At 48.9% G+C, this 21587-nt stretch overlaps 1 protein-coding gene across 5 annotated transcripts in view; it reads right to left on the bottom strand.

Moving 5' to 3' along the window:
• CACNB4 (calcium voltage-gated channel auxiliary subunit beta 4) overlaps nucleotides 1–21587 on the bottom strand; it is an 86855-nt gene that overhangs the window by 21087 nt on the left and 44181 nt on the right. For all 5 annotated transcript variants that reach the window (XR_011680455.1, XM_071435516.1, XM_071435517.1 and 2 more), the window contains 6 exons: nucleotides 6947–7066; nucleotides 6579–6701; nucleotides 2516–2646; nucleotides 1263–1339; nucleotides 623–642; nucleotides 434–514 (listed from right to left, as the gene is read on the bottom strand). Coding sequence is in view for 4 of the 5 variants with exons in the window: in XM_071435516.1 (XP_071291617.1) it covers nucleotides 434–514; nucleotides 623–642; nucleotides 1263–1339; nucleotides 2516–2646; nucleotides 6579–6701; nucleotides 6947–7066 (552 nt within the window). In the remaining variant the exon portion in view is untranslated. The remainder of the gene's footprint in view (nucleotides 1–433; nucleotides 515–622; nucleotides 643–1262; nucleotides 1340–2515; nucleotides 2647–6578; nucleotides 6702–6946; nucleotides 7067–21587) is intronic.

The following is a 21587-nucleotide window of genomic DNA, read 5'->3' on the forward strand; positions in this document are numbered from 1 at the left end:
TGGGCAACCTTTTAGGAGGGTTCAAGGTTCCTTTGCAAAATATTTGAATTTATTAATAAAGTGAAAAAAGGAGATCAATAAGGAAGCTCCTTCCAATGTTTTGCTAATTAAGTTCAAAGCACGGGCTGGTTTGATGAACATTTTTCATGTGTAGAGTCCAGCTCATTAATTTGACTTCTTGCAGCAGACACAAATTCTCTTTTTTACTTGGTTTAACCAGGAATGAGTGCACTGCAAAGAATGGATTTGCACTGTGCTTAAAACAGTACAATTCAGAAGTAACCCTTAGCTCTTCCAGAACATTCTGGTAATTATTTAAGCTAAATCACTTGAAATTATCATAAACCACTTGCACTGAGCCGCACACACAGAATTACTGAGGGTGATGAGAGATAATGAAAGTTGAATTAATTGCAAACACCTCACTCCATACCTCATAGCCTTTGAGTGATGGGCCCACCAACACCACAGGTCTCATTGATGGCACTACATCATAGGGGGGAATATGTTCTGTCTGGAGGGAAAAAACAACCCTTCAGGTCATCAGGCAAACAAACCCACAGAGAAACCCTGGCAATGGTGAATTAGGAGGAAATAGAACGGAAACAAAAGCATTACTTACCACTTTTTGTTTCTGTTTTGCTAAAAGACCAAATGAGAACTTGGTTAAAACACACCCAGGCAAGCAGAAATCCCTTTGCCAAAGCACTTTGATTTCTGTCTGAGCACCTCCCTCTGCTCAGGCCTGACTAAACTGGGCAATCTGTGCATTAAACTGGGCATTCTATATATTAAACTGGGCAATCTGTGCATTAAACTGGGCAATCTGTGCATTAAACTGGGCAGTCTGCATTTAACTGTGCAATCTGTGCATTAAACTGGGCATTCTATATATTCAGCTGGGCAATTTCCATTAAACAGGGCAATCTGCATTAAACTGGGCATTCTATACATTAAACTGTGCAATCTGTGCATTAAACTGGGCATTCTATACATTAAACTGTGCATTTAACTGGGCAATCTGTGCATTAAAGGGGGCATTCTGTGCATTAAACTGGGGCAGCTGCCACTGCTCCCAAGGATTTTTCCCAGCCCTCAGCAACTCCAGCAGGCTGGGGAGAGTTGTCCTCCTCCCCTTTACATGCAAACACTTTGCTGGAAAACATCTCAGTAACTCAGCCAAGTGGACAACCTGCGTTTCTCATGTGGGGTTTCTAGACAGAATTATTAGCAAGGGTTTCCTTGAGTAAATCCTGTCTTACCTGTGGCTGTAGGTGTGGCTCGAAATGTGCCAGAGACCATCTCTCCAAGGCTTGAAGAAGAATTGCCACTGGATTTCCTGCAGCAGCAGAAAGACCCCCATTAACAGCAGGCACCCCAGAATGTGGGAGGTTCTGGGGAGGAATTGTCCCATGAGGAATCACAAGGTCATACCAACATAAATGACTCTAACTAAAAAAGCTAAATATGAACTTTTTTATCGTTATAATATGGAATTTTATCGTACAAATACAGGAGCATCTCACTGAACTCAGTAATTTCTCTGTATATTGAGACCCACTGGCTGCTCCTGAAGTTGTGTCAAAAATTAGAGAAGAAATTTGGATGCTGTTCAACCATTCTGAAAGCATTTCCCTGGTTTATCTCCCAGACCTTTTCCCAGGGATTTGCCATCTCCAGGTCTGGCAGGTGGAGGCTCAAAAACCTCAGGCTGGAAGATGAAGAATAAAGGATGGCAAAGCTGATCTTACAAAGTCTGGTTTGGGCCAATGTAGCCATGATATTTTCTGAAAAATCCTTTCCTTAGGAATTTTCCTCCTGAGAAGCTGAGAGGCCTCAGGAGCAAAATGTAACCAATGGTTATCTGCTACTGTGGGATGGAACAGGTGCATCTGGGATTGGGCTCATGGGGTTGTTTCTAATTAATGGCCAATCACAGCCCAGTTGTCTTGGACTCTCTGGTCAGTCACAAAATTTTATTATCATTCCATTCCTTTCCTTGCTAGCTTTCTGATGAAATCCTTTCTTCTATTCTTTTAGTATAGTTTTAATATATAATTTTCTTTTAATATAACATAGATCATAAAATAACAAATCAGCCTTCTGAAACATGGAGTCAAGATTCTCATCTCTTTCCTCATCGTGGGACCCCTGTGAACACCAGCACAGGCCAAACTGGAGAAAAAAGGAAAAATGTAAGAAAAACCCCATAACCTAAGAAAAGCTGGGAAAAAATCTGGGAGACTTTGAGCCCAAGTTGACTTAAGGCCACGGGCACACAAAGCTCTCAGGAACTCCTGTCATTACCCCTCACTGCTCTTTCCTGCAGTCAAACCCATTTCTGTATCTCATCACCAACATCTCCCGCTCTCCGTAAATCCGCCCTTCCAGCGGGAATCCCAAACCCAACAGCGCAAATGCCCTGCAATAAAGCAGCAGCAGCAGGTGACCTTTGGAAATCCTGCCTGGGCTGAGGAGGACTGGAGGTGCTTTGCAAAGGGCAGGCTGTGCTCACCCCCCGTGGAAGCGGCCTCTCTTCTGCTCCTGCTGGATGCGGATGTTCTCCAGGCGCAGCGGGCTCGGGATGAAGCCGATCTCGCAGCCCTCCTTCACCAGCCTCCCTATCCACCAGTCGTTGTTGTATTTCTGCAACACAGCGAGGCTCCTGCCCACTCCAGCTCCCACATTCCCTCCCTTTGGTGCCTCCTCTTGGAGGTTACAGCTCTTACAGCAGGCCAGGGTCATGGGTGACAGGGCCTGTCAGCCCCGGCTGCAGCCAAGCTGAAAACCCTTGAATTCTGGTTACAATGCATTATACACTTTTCTTTACATCTTAATATATAAGATGTATATAAGATGTATATAATATATAAGCATCTTAATACATAAGAACCAATCTATACCTTTACTTTTACCTACAGCCTATCATGACTGCTATCATTAACATATTATGGTCAATACTATCCAATCACATGAGTTAGTACGGTACAATTTAAGCTTAAAGTTGTTTTTCAGTTTTCTTGCAGTGGAAAATTCTTAAACCTTTTTTCTACTTGCTACATGGACATGTCTTGTTTGCCTGTGGTATCCTTCTGCTTGGCAAAAACATCCTTTTGTTTGTGGTCAGCTTATCCTTTGCTCTAAGTCATTAAAGTCCCTTTCCAACTTGACGTAACCTTTCCCTTCTTAGCTGTCCAGCAAGACTGGCTCAGCAATTCTCAATTTACACATCTATTATTTTTCTATATCAAAACTTGCTTCCATCTCTATTTCATCCTCAGGTCCTACATTCAGAGATCTTTCTGCCAAGCACACATATCTGTGAGACTTTCCTGTCCAACTTCCATCCTTCCCAACAGCTACCCACCCCCCTCAGCTCCACTCTGGATAATGAACCAGGCTCATGTGTGAGAGCACAGCACTGAGGCTGTTTCCCCTCATCCTGGCCCTTGCTGGTTTAATTTCGAGGTTGATTTAATGAGCAGAACTCATTTCTTTGAGCTGAGGCCACCAAACAACCTCCCAGCAGCAAACATAAAAATAACACCTCCAGCTTCCCATCAAATATTGCTTGTCATATTTAATGGTCTAGACAAAAGATCACCGCTTTCCCTCCTTCCTCTCCAGGTATTTGTAGGAATGTTATTAACAGGTTATGACAGATGAAGAGAAAAATTCACCTCTAGGAAGAAACTTCAATATACACCTAAAGCACAGCATTTTATCATTGACCTTTAGTAACATATATTCTCCTGCTTTATTGAAAGTCTGGTCTGTCCCTAATGATGGCAAAATGAAAAGCAGGATCCTGGTAGATATTGGAGTGGAAAAGGATTTGTTGTAGCTGCTGCCAGCAGAGCTTTTGAAGAAAAGTATCTGAAAAGCCTCTCCTCTGTTCTGCTTCATTAGGCAGCTCGGTGTTCAAAAGAAACATTGCTTTTCACAACTGACTCTGGAGTCATTAAGAGCAGCACGAGTGAATGGGTTTTGTTTGCTGCCTCGAGGAAAAAGCCATCACAGAGATCTCATCTTCGAGATCATCCCTGCTCCCGGCTCCACATTTGCAAGCACTTCAGCTCCTGCAGGAACACAGAAACACCCAGGCCCTGCTGTGAAAGGTGCAGCAGTGCCTGGTGATGGCTCTGAAACACAGAGACCCGGCCCTGAAAAATAAATGGGTTTTTATCAACCCAGATAGCTGAACATGAACCCAATCAGAAATATGAACATGTAATAAAAACTAAGGGAATGCAACCCTCATATGCTGAAAAACCTCTTTATCCTCTTTGATGTATTTAGGCAAGAGGTTCCATGATTTGATCATTCCAGCCAAGTATTTATTCCTCCTGTTGTTCTGACCTTGATTCATGCAGTGGCAGTAAGCAAAGCTTTATTTGAAGTATGTTAAGTTACAGAACCACTTCCAGTCTGTGAAGCAGACAAATCCTTCAGGATTCAGCATCCTGCTGCTGGAAATCAGTGAACTGAGAGGCTGTGGAGCCCCACCCCTGGCAGTGTCCCAGGCCAGGGCTTGGAGCAGCCTGGGACAGTGGGAGGTGTCCCTGCCCAGGGCAGGGGGTGGCACTGGATGGGCTTTAAGGTCCCTTCCAACCCAAACCAGTCTGACTCTACAAAACCTGAGTTCCAAGGGCACTGCCTGCTCCATTTTGGCTCCAAAGGCACAGCCTGACCATGGCAATCTTTCTTCATGGACCTCTGAGTGATGCCTCCAGACATGGGATCAGCACAGCCCCTCTAGAGAGGGACTGGGGACAAGGGATGGAGGGACAGCACACAGGGAATGGCTCCCAGTGCCAGAGGGCAGGCATGGATGGGATATTGGGAATTGGGAATTCCTGGCTGGGCTGGGATTCCCAGAGCAGCTGGGGCTGCCCCTGGATCCCGGGCAGTGCCCAAGGCCAGGCTGGACAGGGCTTGGAGCACCTGGGACAGTGGAAATGTCCCTGCCCATTTCAGGTCCCTGGGTTATGCTGAGAGCACCTGAACACACAAATGCCAAGGCTGCAGTGAGGAACACAGGATTTATCTGCATTGGGTCATCCCCTCCCCTCTGTCAGTCTGTGTGTGGGAGGAGCAGGCTCCCTCCCCTGGTTGCCATGCCCATGATTCCTTCTGCTCTGTCAGGAATTGTTGCCATTCCATCCTTTAAGCAGGCACACAATGTATAGTTTGGAGGAGACAGATGAGACATACAGGACACAGCCTCAAAATAGCAGCTCCTCACTCACTGCCTCTGCTCCATCCTGCCAGAGGGTGACCTGACTTTGTACCCAGCTCAGCAACATTCCAAAACCTGGAATCACTGAAAAAAACAAATCCTGCCAAGCCTTTCTGCAGCATGGGGAGCCATTCCCCAAATCCTGCTGAGCTCCAGCTCCAGGCAGCAATTCTGTGGATCCTGAGCTGTCCAACACCAGTACCCAGATGGTTTCCAGCTCAGTGGCACTGTGATCCTGGGGTTTTAGACCTTGGGAGACAACTCATGGAATGCCAAGACAAGGATTTGGGACACTTGTCTGCAAAGATGTACAGGGCAGCATGACAGGAGCTTGGAGTGTGCAACTCAATCAGTGTCCTGACAATGAAGGTGGCCACATCCAGGAAAACCAGGATTAAAAACTGGGAAAAGGGAATTTACTGCCTTTCCCTCTCATCAGAGAGAGGGGGTGTGAAGCAATTCCCTGTTCCAGCACCAGAGGAGGGGCAGCAGCAGGTGTTTTCCTCCTGAATGTGCTCTGTCTAAGGGAGATCAGTGCTCTGGAGTGATGATGAACACGTGTTCAAAGAAAGACACAGATGAGCACTGAACACCCCAAAATAAACCCAAAATGCAGAGATGAAAAAGTGCTTTTGCAAGCTGCAAGCCTCTGTACCAATCCACAGCACAACAGGGGGTTATGCAAATGTGGAGGGCTCACTTCAGATAAAAAATTGCATAAAATATGCTCAGCATGCAATAAAATGCAATTTTCTTTACCAAAGCCATACTCAGGGCTCATTTATTCCATTTTTTCCCTTATTTTTGCATCTGTCCTCTTCAGGATTTTCTTTGCTTACTGCATTATCCTAAGTGTTACTTCCTCTCTGGAAGGGAGCCTATCTGGTGCTTTTTTGAAGACCTCACATGACCTGGTGCTGCTCCATGGAATCCTTAGTGCTCCACGGAATCCCTTTCTCCTGCACCATCTCTGATCCATCACAAACTGGTTCTGATGAAAAGAATCTGAACCTTTAAAGGTGGGATGTATTTCCTATTCCCTGAGCCCTGGCATGGAGTTCCTGCTATTCCCCTTAGTGCATTCATTAACTTTCCTCCTCCAAGCTCACTCAAATAATAAAGGGTATTATTTCCTTCCTGAGTGATGAAATTCCAACCTGTTGGTAACACCAAATGTTGCAAAAGGGCGGGACAAGCACCCCAGGGTGCAGGAACTCCAGGAGGGATGAAGAACCAGCTCATCCTCTCTGTGCCCTCCTGGATATGGCTCAGCTGCTCAAACCAAAGCCCTTGGCCTGTAGAAAGAGTCCCTTTCCCATCCCCCTTTCCTGGGCTTTACCTCTTTAATGTGGAGGAAGTCCTTGGCATCGAAGGAGATGGCAGTGCTGGGGACAGGAACATCTTCATCCAGAGCCCCACAGTAACTCACGTTGGTCTTGACAGCAAATGCTACTGGTTTGGACTGCAAACAGAAAAAAAACACATCAAAAACACTGGGAACTTCTCATCTATAAAAAATCAGCCCTAATAATTTCACCCAGGCCAGCAGAGCTCAGCTCCTTGGAGAATATCCCCATTTAGAGGAGAATTTACACTAAATTCCCCAAACACCTTCTCTGCAGACCCTTTGACTCAGCATTTCAGGAGGAAGTGTGAATGTTACCAGCAGGCAGGAGGCACCTCTGTGACTCAGTGGGCAGAACACACCTTGGCCCTCTCCAGCTGGATGGCTGCTTGCTGCTCCCTTTCCTGGCGGATTGCTTCCCTGTCCTCTTCCAGAGAGACATCAGAGTCTGAGGGTCTGCTCGTGTACGAATCTGCTGAGCCCTGAAAGGAAAGCCAGCTCACTGGCAAAGCACAGGTGAGGAGCAGAAACCCCCTCCCAGTCCCATTTAAAAAGTACTTTAAGTGCAATTGGTTTCTTTGTGTTTTTGGAGTGATTTTTTACAAAGACAAAAATGCTGAGAAAACCTCTCTCCTTCACTTTCTTACTGACACAGTAAAATCCAGCTCAGCTCTGGGCACTGTCCAAAAGTCTTTATAATATTCATATCCTGTTTGACAGCCTCAGACTCAGGATTGTCAAGGGTTAGGTCACATCAAATATAATTAAGGAATTATAAAGCCTGGTTTGAATCATCCCTCCCCATGAATATGCTCTGTTGTGTAAGAGCTTTGTTCCCATTCACACAGAGGTTTCTTCTGGGCTTCCAGGGGGAAAAAGTGGTAAAGATGACATTATTAAAGCTGCTCAACAGCTCTGTACTGATATGACATGAAAGCAGCATGTTCAGGCAGCAGCAGAGAGCATCAGCCTGCAAGGGGGGGAAGAAGGTGCTGCCACAGTTGGATTTTTGCCATTTTTGGGACATTTTTCAGGATACCTGGCAAGCCCTGAAGTGTGGAGTGGCTCCTCTCTTTGTAGAGGCCAGCCTGACTCCAGCATCCCTCACACCTGATCTTTATGTGTGTGGGGCCAGTGGAAAAACAGAGCTTTAACCTTGTAAAACAGAGAAGATTTACTGCTGATCAATCTGTGGCTCTGTGTTCCAACAGAGCCACTCTACAGCATTATATCCTGATTCTTTTCTTTCCTACATTGTTTTATATCCTGCAGCACAGGCACTGTACAATTCAATATTCTTTCTGTCCATGTAAAGTCACATAATCTTAAATACTGCTGTGAACACGTGGCCATTGCTGTGGATCCACATCCATCCCTATGGATCCATGGCCATCCCTGTGGACCCCTGGGCACTGCTGTGGATCCATGTGCATCCCTGGGAATCACATCCATCCCTGGGAATCACATCCATCCTTATGGATCCATGGCCATCCCTGTGGACCCCTGGGCACTGCTGTGGATCCATGTGCATCCCTGTGGATCCATGTCCATCCCCGTGGATCCCTGGGCACTGCTGTGGATCCATGTGCATCCCTGTGGATCCATGTGCATCCCTGGGAATCACATCCATCCCTGGGAATCACATCCATCCCTATGGATCCATGGCCATCCCTGGGGACCCCTGGGCACTGCTGTGGATCCATGTGCATCCCTGTAGATCACATCCATCCCTGTGGATCACATCCATCCCTGTGAATCACATCCATCCCTATGGATCCATGGCCATCCCTGGGGACCCCTGGGCACTGCTGTGGATCCATGTGCATCCCTGGGAATCACATCCATCCCTGGGAATCACATCCATCCCTATGGATCCATGGCCATCCCTGGGGACCCCTGGGCACTGCTGTGGATCCCTGTGCACTGCTGTGGATCCCTGTGCATCCCTGTGAATCACATCCATCCCTATGGATCCATGTGCATCCCTGTGAATCACACCTATCCCTGTGGATCCCTGTCCACTGCTGTGGATCCCTGTGCACTGCTGTGGATCCATGTGCATCCCTGTGAATCACATCCATCCCTGTGGATCCACGTCCATCCCTGTGGATCCACGTCCATCCCTGTGGATCCACATCCATCCCTGTGGATCCATGTCCATCCCTGTGAATCCACATCCATCCCTGTGAATCCACGTCCATCCCTGTGGATCCACGTCCATCCCTGTGAATCACATCCATCCCTGTGGATCCACGTCCATCCCTGTGGATCCATGTCCATCCCTGTGAATCACATCCATCCCTGTGGATCCACGTCCATCCCTGTGGATCCACATCCATCCCTGTGGATCCATGTCCATCCCTGTGGATCCACATCCATCCCTGTGAATCCACGTCCATCCCTGTGAATCACATCCATCCCTATGGATCACATCCATCCCTGTGAATCACATCCATCCCTGTGAATCACATCCATCCCTGTGGATCACATCCATCCCTGTGGATCCATGTGCATCCCTGTGGATCCACATCCATCCCTGTGAATCACATCCATCCCTGTGAATCCATGTCCATCCCTGTGGATCCACATCCGTCCCTGTGGATCCATGTCCATCCCTGTGGATCCACATCCATCCCTGTGGATCCATGTGCATACCTGGGAATCCACATCCATCCCTGTGGATCCACGTCCATCCCTGTGGATCCACATCCATCCCCGTGGATCCACATCCATCAGGATTCTGCTGGCTCAGGACCACAGATGAGCCCGTGCTCTATCCTTGTTCCATACTCATTTGGGGAAAGGCAGATTCCTCCAGGCCAAAGCCAGTGGGATTTGCCAACAGGAGCTTCACCCCCAGCTGTGATTTTAAACACAGCAGAAAATTCCTTCCAGGACATCCTGCACCCAGGGAGAGCCGGGAGGGGCTGGGAAAGGCTGGGAAGATGCAGAGTTCAGGGTCCTGAGCTGGAACAAGTGCAGCATGGCCAGGCTGAGCAGTGGCATCAGGAGCTGGCAGCAGCTCAGCTCTTCCCAGCTTCCTTCTGCTCTTCCTTCTGCTTCCTCGGGGATGGAGCACAGAGCAGGGAACTGGGCAGCCACAGAGCTGGGCCAGGCCTTACCCAGACACCTCTCAGTGCCTGAGCCCCTTTCCATGGGGAAATTCCTGCTGTGCCCACCCTGAGCTGCCCTGGGCCAGCCTGAGGCCGTTCCCTCTGCTCCTGTCCCTGTGCCCTGGGAGCAGAGCCCGACCCCCCCGGCTGTGCCCTCCTGGCAGGGAATTCCAGAGAGGGAAAAGATCCCTGGGGATCCTCCTTGGCTCCAGCCTGAGCCCCTGCCCAGCTCCCTCAGGGATTCTGCAGCCCCTTCCCAGCTCCCTCAGGGATTCTGCAGCCCCTTCCCAGCTCCCTCAGGGATTCTGCAGCCCCTGCCCAGCTCCCTCAGGGATTCTGCAGCCCCTGCCCGGCTCCCTCAGGGATTCTGCAGCCCCTTCCCAGCTCCCTCAGGGATTCTCCAGCCCCTGCCCAGCTCCGTTCCCTTCCCCGGCCCCGCTCCAGCCCCTCAGGGTCTCCCTTGCCGTGAGGGGAAAAATCAAAAAGTGGGGGAAAATGTGAGAGGAAAAGAAGTGCGGGAAGTTTGGGGAAGGTTCCACTGCAGAGCTTTTCCCTTTGGATCCTCCTTTTCTCCAGGCCAAGCCCCTGCCCAGCTCCCTCAGGGATTCTGCAGCCCCTTCCCAGCTCTGTTCCCTTCCCTGGCCCCGCTCCAGCCCCTCAGGGTGCCTCTTGTCCCAGAGCTGTCCCTGGAGGTGCCCCAGCAGTGCCAGCACAGGGACGGGCACTGCCCTGGGGCTGTGTCACAGCGGGGCTGGCACAGCCCAGGGGCCTCTTGCCCAGCTGGGCACCCCTGGGGCACTGCTGGTCATTTACTCACTGAGCTCTGCTGTGCTCCAGCCCAGCTCAGGGAGGGGATTTAACCAGAGCAGAGCCCTGTGCTGGAGCACGGTGCCCACACTTTTTGTGCTGGTGTGTGTTGAGCAGTGATGTCTTTGCTGCTGTCAGGAGAGCAGGGGCTGAGGCAGAGCTGCTGCTCTCCGTGCCAGGCTGAGCGAGCGGTGCCCGTGTGCCAAGTGCCAGGCGTTGGTACAATCCCAGCCCCACGATCCCCGCTCTCCCAAGGCTCTCCCAGCAGCCAGTGCCTTCTCTGGAAGCTGCAGCCCCAGGACTGTGACTCACAGGGTGCTGAGCTGCAGCAGCACGCTGAAAACCAGGCACCCTTCTGCAAATAGCAGCAAGAGGGGCAGAAAAGGAGCCAAACTCGTACTGAATTTTGGGTTCTGTTTGAAATGTTTGATTGGAGATCAGGATTATTGCCAGAAATATTGTGGAATATTGACAGAATATTGCCCAACAATCCAACACAAACACTGCTGTCTGCTCAGCACCAAGTGCAGGCAGTTCTGCTCTTACAGCTCCTACTTGCTGAAACTGCAAGAGGGAATGAGAGATACAGAAAGAGGAAAGCCACTTCCCATCTTTTTTTGTATACCAAGATGTTCCTAAAGAGAGAATTTGTTAATGGAAAGGGTGCCACAGACATATTTTCTGAAAAATCCTTTCCTTAAGATTTTTTCTCCTGAGAAGTTAAAAAACCTCAAAACCAAAATATGAACAGTGATTGTCTGCTGCAGTAAAATGCAACAAGATCATCTTTGGATTGATCCATGTGGTTGTTTCTAATTAATGGCCAATCACAGCCCAGCTGTCTGGGCTCTCTCAGTCAGTCACAAACCTTTGTTATCATTCTTTTCCTATTCTTAGCTAGACTTCTGATAAAGGAAGTCTATTTCTTTTTCCTTTCTTCTGTTCTTTTAGTATAAATTTAATATAATTTATATTCTTCTATCCTTTTAGTATAAATTTAATATAATATATATATCATAAAATAATAAATCAAACCTTCTAAAACCTAAAGCCAACATTCTCCTCTCTTCCCTCACCCTAGAACCCCTGCACAAAAGGGTGGTCAGACACTGACAGAGGCTGTCCAGGGAAGGGTGGAGTTGCCATCCCTGAGGTGTCCAGGCAAGGACTGGATGTGGCTCTCAGTGCTCTGGGCTGGGGACAAGGGGAGGGTTTGGGCACAGCTGGGACTGGGTCTTGGAGGGCTTTTCCAACCTTGGTGATTCTGGGATTCTCTAAAAAGTTCCTTTAACTTCTTTATTTTCCCACTGCTTAGAGCAGCAGCCTGGGGATATCACCTGTGCCCACAGTTTCACACGTAACATTTGAGGACAAATCATCAATCCCACCCTTACCTAACCCCAATCCCACAACCCTCTGGGAGACAGAGGAACTTTGGCAAGTGGGGCCTCAGTGAGTTCAGGTGACACCAGATTTGGCAATTTGAAAGAAACAGGCTTTTCTAGATAATTACATTATTCAAGGCAATGAAAGACTTGTTGCTTACTTCACAGCCTTTATGCTTTGGGTCCCTGTGAATTCATTTTTTTGTGCAATTTATTATTTATTTTCTCCCTCTCTCATCGACTAATGTAATTTCAGCTTAGCTAAAAATGTGGAGGTTTGAAGCAATCCCAAAAATGCCAGGGTAAAGAGAAGGGTAAAGCAGAACAAACAGTGGGTCTGCTCATTTTTATTCTCCTGCCCACTGAGTGGTCTTGCACGTGAGGCTGCTGGGAGGATGTGCCAAGGTGGAAAGGGTGACACAACATTCCTGGTGAATGGGGATATCCCAGCATTTCAGGGAGGAGGAGGAGACTGAATCCTCTTCCTGGGCACTACAACATCCAGCCTTTGTGCTCACTGAAGGAATCATCAACCTTTAGCTGTTACAGCTGAAAAATAAACACTTACTGAGCTTGCAAAGAACTTTCCCCCAAGTGCCATAGCTCCACAGCTCTGCCTCCATCCCTAAGGAATGCTCTGTCCCACTGCTAGTGCAATTAAAGCAGCAATCCATTAGCATCTCCAATCAGCCAGGTGACAGGCAGCCTCTCCTGAAAAGATTTAGGGTGCTGTGGGTCCATCCCAACCTGGAGAGCTTTTGGGGCAACATCCCTGCTCACAGGGAGCTCCTGCCCTCCCCTGGCACTGCACTGGGCACACAGGGAGCTGTGCCAGCTCTGCTGGGACAGGGGGGATGGCAGTGCAGGGCTCAGAGCTCCCCCAGGCACCCAGGGACTGGGAATGTGGAGTTGGGAGGATATCCCAGCTGGGGACAGCACAGAATGCTTCACCCTCTGTCCCATCCTCTCACCTCCTCCCCAGCACCAACCCCAGCTGGCACCTCCCAGCTTCCCCACAGGTTTTTGGATACTCAGGGCAGGCTCATCCTGCAAGAGCCAGGAAGCCAAATTCCCACAGATCCCAAAGGTCCTGTCCTGATGCTGAACTCAGAGATTACCCAAGCAGCTGAACCAGAGGTCACTCTAAAGCTTTGAAATTGGTCAGGAGCTCAACTAAACATTTGAGCAGACATGGAATTGCAGACTGGTTTGGGTTGGAAGGGACCTTACAGCTCATCTCCTTCCAGGCCAGGGACACCTTCCACAAGCCCAGGTGCTCCAAGCCCCAGTGTCCAACCTGGCCTTGGGCACTGCCAGGGATCCAGGGGCAGCCACAGCTGCTCTGGGAAACCAGAGCCTCAGCACTTCCTAGAGAACAGTTCCTTCCCAGTGTCCCATCCATGCCTGCCCTCTGGCACTGGGAGCCATTCCCTGGCTCCTGTCCCTCCATGCCTTGTCCCCAGTCCCTCTCCAGCTCTCCTGGAGCCCCTTCAGGCCCTGCCAGGGGCTCTGAGGTCTCTCCAGAGCCTTCTCTCCCCCAGGCTGAACACCCCCAGCTCTCCCAGCCCTTTCCCTAGCAGGAAGCTTCCATCAGCCCATCGTCCCTTTCCCCCAAGACAAATCCATCACAAACTGGAGCCTGAGCTCAGCAAAAGCCCAAGTGTGCTCAGGCCTGTGCAAGCTCCTGGAGAATGGAGGCCACGTCCCTCCCTGATGAGTTGCCAGAGCTCCTGACACAGCACAAGGAGAGCAGACAGGCACAAGCATGGCTGCAGGGCCATATGCTGCCATATCCCATGGATGTTCCAGAAACCACTCAAAACACCCCACAAAACCCACAGGAGAGTTATTCTCTGGGGAAGCAGCTCACTCCCAGCCCCAACACAAAGATCTCCCTGGTCCAGGTGCACAGGAGCAGGTTTAACTCACAGGTTACTACCAGAAGTATGTCATGGAGATGGGGGGTCACAGAAAATAAGTACTGACTCATTTTCACCTGAAAACAAGAACCAGAAGTTGAGGACTTAAGAAACCTCCACATTTTAAATACCAGTGGCCACCACAGTTGGTGCTCACCTCATCCCAGCACTCAGGGTGGGCAGCTAAATTTAATTACTGGGCAGGTGATGTAATTAATTAAAAGGCAAACACAAACCAGTGGGGATCTCTTCCTTTGGCGTGAAAACCTCGCTGTGCTGCAATGGAAACCGGGGCCAGGAAAATCTGTGTGTGCCCAGCAAAATGCTGCAGAGTCCTGCCCAGGCTGGGGGAGCATTCCATGGGGGCTGCAGCAGGGACAGCACAGCATTATTCCCACCTGCAAAGGGGTGCACAGATCACACCTGCAGCGTGCTGGAATTCTTAACATCCCCCTCAAACTACAAAATCCATTCCAGCTCCTGCAGTGTTAAACAGGGAGGTGCAGGAGCAGAGAGGTTCAGTGGGACTTTTCCACAAATCCCCACGGGGATGTGGCACTGGGAGCCCAACCAGGACAAGGTTCAGTTCCCAAGGAAATGATTTTCTTGCTGAATCCCCAACACACACAAGGCAGCTGCACAACCGCTTGGCACCGAGTTGTGATTTCAGAATCAAATGCTCAGCAATTATTTCCTTCTATATGTTTGGTAAATTTAGTTAAGACAACTCATTAGGTGTCTCAGCAATTTGGAAATTACTAGGTAGTTAGAACATGGTTTTTTCTTTGGGAATACTAATTGTTAGAAAATAGGGCAATTCTTCCAACATTTCCTGATCTCTTTTTTTTTTACCCTGGATTTCAAATCTTGCAGTCTATCTCCTTTCTCCAGCTGCCTTCAGTTCGGCACAGATTGTGTTGCCACATTTAAGAAACAGAGTTTAAAAAAAATCCTGGTAATATATATCTCTATTTACTGCCAAAATACTCCCATCTCTTTTGGTAATGTTCAAATGAACATGCAAGGCACAAGATTTTGCTTAGCAGGCACTGCAGGTACACACAAAGCCTGAGGGAGTGGTTAGAGAACAGATGAGCTGCTCTGAACTTTTCCTTTTTGCAGGTGAAAAATCCAGATCTTCCTCCACAAAATAACACCCAAAGCTCCTTTCCTGCAGTCTCAGAGCCAAGGGACAGGTGAGGATCACAGCCAGAGGGACGGCCACAGGCTCAGGTGGTTCTCACCCAACAAAGTGATCCAAATTTGAACACACAAACCTTTCCAATCCCGTGGTTTTGTTCAGCCACAAAGCAGCAAAGATCTGCCTGGGAACGCTCTGATCTGTGCTTTATTCCAAATGCAGGTTGTGAGACCTGGGACTGAATCAACACCTGAACACCTCCAGCCTGAATTTTGCTTCACCCTCTGCAGCTGGTCCCTCTTTTTCAGGAAATCTATTCAGCAGTCCCAGGAGAGGAAAAAAAGGTGCTATTTTTCCATGATAAAAGGCTCCAAACTAAAGCTGACACGGCACAGAGACACTGCTTTATTTTTTCTAATTACTTCAGCTCTTGAAAGCATTGAATGATCTTCCCAAGGCTCTGGGGATGCTGCTGCTGTTGGGTTTGATGAAACCTGATAATAAAAGTGCACCTGGTATCCTAAATCAGCTCTCCTGTGAGGAGGATGCTCTGTGTCTGTCCCACATAACACGCTGGGAAGGCAAGAACATTCCATAAGTCTCCAGGAAGAAAAAAATAATTACAAATACTGCCCCCAAACGAAATTTAATCATCCTCCCAAGTACCAGGCATCTGTGGCTGCCATATGTGGTCTGCCACAGCATTCCCTCAGACATGCATGCTTCAGCCAGGAAGGGCTGGAATAACGTGGTGGGTTCCTAAACCACCCTCCAATCACCCTCCTGTGATGGGAGGGAGAGCTCCTGCTCAAAAAAATAATCACACCTCCAGCCAGCTCCCTGTTACTGCACCAGGGATGTTTAACCTGGGATCTGCACGAGGATCAGCTCCCATTGCTCCTCTTATTTCACTCTGTTCCAGTTTATCTCTATCTCCCTTTTGGTTTCATGTGGCTTAGCTTGGTTTGCTCTCCCTGGGGCTCTCCTGTCCCCAGGTCACCTTTGGGACAACCAGGATGTGCTGGAATCTGAAATGCAGGGAACTCTCAGAACTTTGGGTTTGTAAGACAAAGTCTAGAATTAAGCACAGGATTTGATCTGAGACCTTGGAAAAGGCTCCCAAACTCAGGTGCTAGAACTGAGAATGTGGATTTAAAGCAGAGACATATTAAGTTAGGAAGAGGAAAGTTTAAAGTTTTAGAATTTAGGATATAGAACAAATAAAAGCAGTTCCAGAGGTGAACAAGGAGTTTAGGATGCAGTACTGTGGGTTTGTGTGCCATAACATGATGGCTAAGAAAGCTCACACACGAGTCCATAAGATGAAATATTTAAAGATTGGGTCAAAACCATAAATATCCTTGTTGGCAGTGCTTTATTGGTCAATAGATCCTTTAAAAGTCCTGTAACTGAGGGTCTTGGGACCTTCTGGGCCATGCAGTGAAGATGTGAGCCCAACTCACCCTTCCTGCCTGTGTAGAACAAAAACAAACCACATCATTTAAAAAACTCAGAGCTCCCATCTCTCACTCATTTGGAATTCCTTCAAAATCCCCATAAGGATGACCTGTGCCAAGCTGGGGCTGCTCTCAGACACCACAGAATCCCAGAATCCCAGCCTGGTTTGAGCTGGGAGGGACCTTAAAGCTCATCCAGTGCCACCCTTGCCATGGCAGGGCCACCTCCCACTGCCCCAGGCTGCTCCAGCCTGGCCTTGGGCACTGCCAGGGATCCAGGGCAGCCCCAGCTGCTCTGGGAATCCCAGCCCAGCCAGGAATTCCCAATTCCCAATGTCCCATCCATCCCTGCCCTCTGGCACTGGGAGCCATTCCCTGGCTCCTGTCCCTCCATCCCTTGTCCCCAGTCCCCCCTTTACAATCCCCTTTAGGATACTGGAAGGCCACAGAGAGGTGTCCCCAAAGCCTTTTCTTCTCCAGGCTGAACAAAGGAAAAATTTCAGTTTATTCTCCTGGAAGACTGATCAGCAGCACCCATTCATTAACTGAAATGATTTTTCCACTTCCCAACAAATAAAACCAGCCCATCTCTTTCAAGCACACATGGAATACTTCATGTCCCTTCAGTCCCCCAAGCAGGGATGTGCAGCACAAGAACCTTCAGGGTATTCTACATGTGAGGAATGAAGTGGAATTTTCCTCAGGGCTGAGAAGAACCTTGCCACCTGTCTGCTTTCACTGCATGCTCTTCCTAATTCCAACAGCTAATTTCAAGAATATACATCTTTTTTTAAGGATTTTGATGATTACAGTGCCCTGATTTTCTTCTAGAGTGGTGTCACCACTTCCCACACCATCAGGCTTTACACAACCAAAATAACCCTGAATATTTATTTTACTTTTTTTTCAACAGAAGTGGTTTAGAACGTCACAGAATCAGACAGAACCAGACTCCCATCTTCAACAGAATTATAGGAAAATGACTTTGTTTCAAATGTTCATGCTGGGTAGTGAATGGGAAGGAATTGTGACATGCTGGGAGGGCATTGCTGAAATGAATTTCACACTGCTTAATTTAAGCCAAGCAACTGATGGAGCTTGGGCCTAAGCTGGGTATGTTGTGTTATGTTTTGTTTTTAATTAGCTCCTTCCTTCCAAAAGCTTCCAAAGCAGGAGGTTTAGAAGCTGCTTTAAACACTGATAAACGAGGCTTACAAACAGAGAATTTTAATTTTTGGTTTTTTACATTTTGTACTTTTTTATTTTATTTTTTTTCCCAAGGAGCCGCCATGATCTCTGCTTACTTTTCTTGCAGCAAATCCTGAAATCACTTGACTGCTGAACCTACAAGAAGCTCTTCTGGACTGCTAGGCATCTCTCAGGAAGAAAAAGCCCTAATTTTCCAAGTGCTGAGCAGGCTGCAAATAGCAACTGCTTCCCCCGAGCCCTTGCAATCCAAAAGCTCGACGTGCTGAGAGCAAAATCCAAGAGAAAGGACATTTTGCTGTCACCTGCTGAGGTAATATTTGAGTGACACTTTATGGCCCTTCATTGCTGTAATCAACCAGGGAGCCCAAGGACTTTCTAGGACTTTGCTGCCCACTGGGAATTCACAGGGATGGGGCTGGGAATTCAGTGGGGCCAATTCGAGCAGCTCTGGGAGCACTCTGAGCTCCCCCAAAACAGGTTGGTTTTTATCATTACTGCACAAAATGGGGGGAAATATCCCCCACTGATAATTCTGCTGTTCCCACATCTGCTCCTACTCGGGTATTGCTCCACACACTGAAAACACAACACTGTTGTGAGAGGGATTTGTTGTTATCAGTATTCCCAGGTGGTTTGTGAGGACCAACAGAACACAGGACAAACAACCAAGCAACTGTTATTTTGGGAAATGAGAAGCAGGAACAAAGAAATACCCAAGGTTTTCAAAAAATCTGGGGATGCCACTGGCAAAATAGTCTCTCCATGTATTCCCTGCTGGGATAAATGGGAAGGTAGTAATGATAGGTGGAAACACAAACCCACAAGGAGGGAACAGCCAGAACTTTGTGCTACATCTCAACTCCAGCCACTATAAATCTTTTTTTTTTTTTTTTTTACACAGTGTGAACGTATTTTCCCAAATTCTTATGACTTTCTGGTCATCAGGGCCCTCAAACCCAGCCCATTCTGGGATTTGGTGACTGACAGTAATTTAGAGAGTTAAACATTAAAAATTCAAAGACAATTTTTGAATTTTTTAATAACTGCCTCCAGTTTTATCTACAAAATGGATTCTTAATGAAATATCTTAGGAGAAACAATAGTTTAATATTCCTTCTTGCCAGCAACCAACAAGCATTCCCATAAAGAAAAAATCCTTTAGGAGTCACTATGTTACTCACAACCCTTTTGATCTGGCATAAGCAATAACTAAGAAAGACCCTGATGGTCTCATTTTGTGCAAAAACTCCTTCTCCATCACAGTTCTCATATGCACCAGTACACACAAATCTGCAGGAGCAAACAGGACAACTTTAATCACCTGGATATTGTTTTTTGCTGAAAGAAGGTAAAAAAGAGACTTGTCAGGAGAGGAATCTGTCAATCTCAACAAGATTTAAAGCCTTTAAAAAAGCTTTGCCATTATTGTGGGATACTGTAGCAGAGGTATATCCGCTCCAAAAGAAAATGTCAAAGGTTCTGCTGGTGCCCTATAAATCTGCACTGAAATGCAATCAAAAAGGCAGGGAATGGGGATGATGAGTGAAGTCAGAGCCTGGTCAAAGGTACAGCAAAACATGCAGAAGGAAGGAAAACCTTCCAAGATGAGCAGGCAGAGTAGAAAGGCCCCAAGTAAGGAACTCATCCCAAAACTGGAAGGTGGTGGCTGAGGTTACCGAGTGAGCTCTCCCTGGACAGGGAAGTGTCCCACTGACAAAGCCATTCCTTGCATTTCCAAAGAAAGAGAGGATGAGGGGGAAGGATGGCACTCACAAACCAGGCTGAGCTTCAGGAAGTTCCAAATCCCCTTTCTGCCCTGAACAAAGCAAAGCCCCCAGTACCAAGCTGCCGGTGCTGGCCAGAGCCCTCCCCTGGCGCTGCAGCTGCTGGAGCAGAGATTTCCTGTGTGACAATGTGACACGGATCCAGGCACACAACAGCGGGGCCTGGGGATGGACCAGGCACAGGTTATGTGCCAGTGGATCCCTGGCACTCCCTGCAGGACACAGATCACCGGGAGAGCTCCGTGCTCCACAAGAATTCCCTGCAAGCGCCGGTGCCCTGAGCTGCCGGCAGGAAGGAGAGGCTCCTGCTCAACTCGCATTTCTCTGGTGCCTTGGAGCACGAACTGTTATTATTTCCTCCTTTCCGTGCGTTTCCCATGCCAGGAGCTCTCTCCCTGGCAGCTGTAGTGCCGATGGCTCCTGTGGGATCAGGGCTGCGTTCAGCCGCAGTGGCTGCTGTGCACATCCCGCTTCCCCCGGCACAGAGCTGCAGGATGATCCAATTCCTGCCGCTCTGGAGCTGCTCCAGCGTGAGCAGGGCACAGCCCCGCGTGCTCCACTGCCACAGCATCCCCTCCCTGTGCCCAGCAGGCGGGAATGCTGCGGACACCGCAGGCGGCAGCGGCAGCAGTGCCGGGGAGGAGGAAGAGGAGGAGGAGGAGGTGCCACACCGGCCCCAGCAGCGCCTTCCGTCCCGCAGGGATGAGCATCCCCAGGGATGAGCCACTGCTTCTCCCCTGGGAACAGCCGGACCTTCCTGGGACACGGCAGGGGAGGGGACAATGCACCTGCCATCATCCCATGGATGTAACGACAAGGTCTGCTCGGGGTACCCAGACTCAGCTTCCAGCCCCAAAGAGGATTTTCCCCCAGCCCCACCAATGACACACAGCGCAGTGAAGGTACAAAATCCTGCTCGATCCCTCTCCTCGGAGGCAGAGGTCATCGTGTGCCTCCTTCCCAGGAACACTGCCCAGAGAAGCTGTGGCTGCCCCATCCCTGGAAGGGTGCAGGGCCAGGTTTGACAGTGGAAGGTGACCCTGCCCATGGCAGGGGTGGAAGGAGAAGAGCTCTGAGGTCCCTTCCAAGCCAGGCCATGCTATGATTCCTGCATTCCTATGAAGTTCCTGTCCCCTGCACATCTTTTCCAGCAGGGAAGGGCAGAGTGAGCACAGAGCGAGCACAGAGCACCACAGGCACAGCCAGGGTCTGAGCTGGCTCCTGACAGACACATTTGTGTCTGCATCTGCCTTGAGCTGCCCTGACACAGCCCCTTCCCCACCTCCATCCCAAAACGCGCACAGAGCTGCACGAGGCACGCTGCCGACACCCCCAAATTGGTGGAATAACTGAGAGGAAAAACGTGCTGAGCCCTGGGGAGGAGGAGCTGCTCCTCCTGCCCGTGCAGCCCGGCCAGCTCCCTTGGATCTGCTGGCAGGAAAGCGGGAGAGGAGCAGGAGGAGGCTCATTTCTCCCCCTGGCAGCACCTCTCAGCCAGGCTGTGAGGCAGCAGCACCATCACAGTGCTGGGCACAGGCACACAGGGACTTGCTCTAAGAGAAAGGAGTGAAACAAAATGAACACAAACCCCCCGAAGTCCCTCAGCTCCCCAGAGACTGCAGCAGGACCCAGGCAGGCAGCAGCCACTCGGGAAAGCACTTTGCTGACTGCCTTCCTCAAGTGCTGCGATGGGAGAAAGCTGCTTCAGCTCCCAGCTGCTGGCAAGTGGCTTCTTCTCCTTTCTTTATTTTTGCAAGTAATGCAGCAACTGCACTTGGGTGAAAAGGCAAAGGGAGGAATTATTTAACAGCTGAAAGAAACGTGCAGCCATCAGGACTTTTGGGCTGCACTTCATTGAAATACATCGGTGCAGCTCCTCTTAAAGCTACGTTTGGTTTTATCCCTCTGTTCAGTTCTGGCCCCACATTTCAGATTTAAAGGCACACATATTTCTCGTTTAGATTGCTTGGAAAATCTTCAGCAAAACCAGCCTGAAAAGCTGTGGTGCCTTTTGAGAGATCTGTTCACTGATCAGTTCTGAGCAAAACAGCACTGCAGTGTTTGTATTTATTTGCACTGTTGTGGTTGTTACACAGCTGGAGGATACAGGTGGGATTTCTTTACCTGTATGAGATCAGACCATCCAGAAGAAAGGCAGACAAGCTTTATGAATAATTACATGTTGTTG

Source organism: Agelaius tricolor, unplaced genomic scaffold, assembly GCF_023055355.1.
Source record: "Agelaius tricolor isolate 1412-34295 unplaced genomic scaffold, bAgeTri1.0.p SCAF_10, whole genome shotgun sequence".
NCBI classification, from domain to species: domain Eukaryota; kingdom Metazoa; phylum Chordata; class Aves; order Passeriformes; family Icteridae; genus Agelaius; species Agelaius tricolor.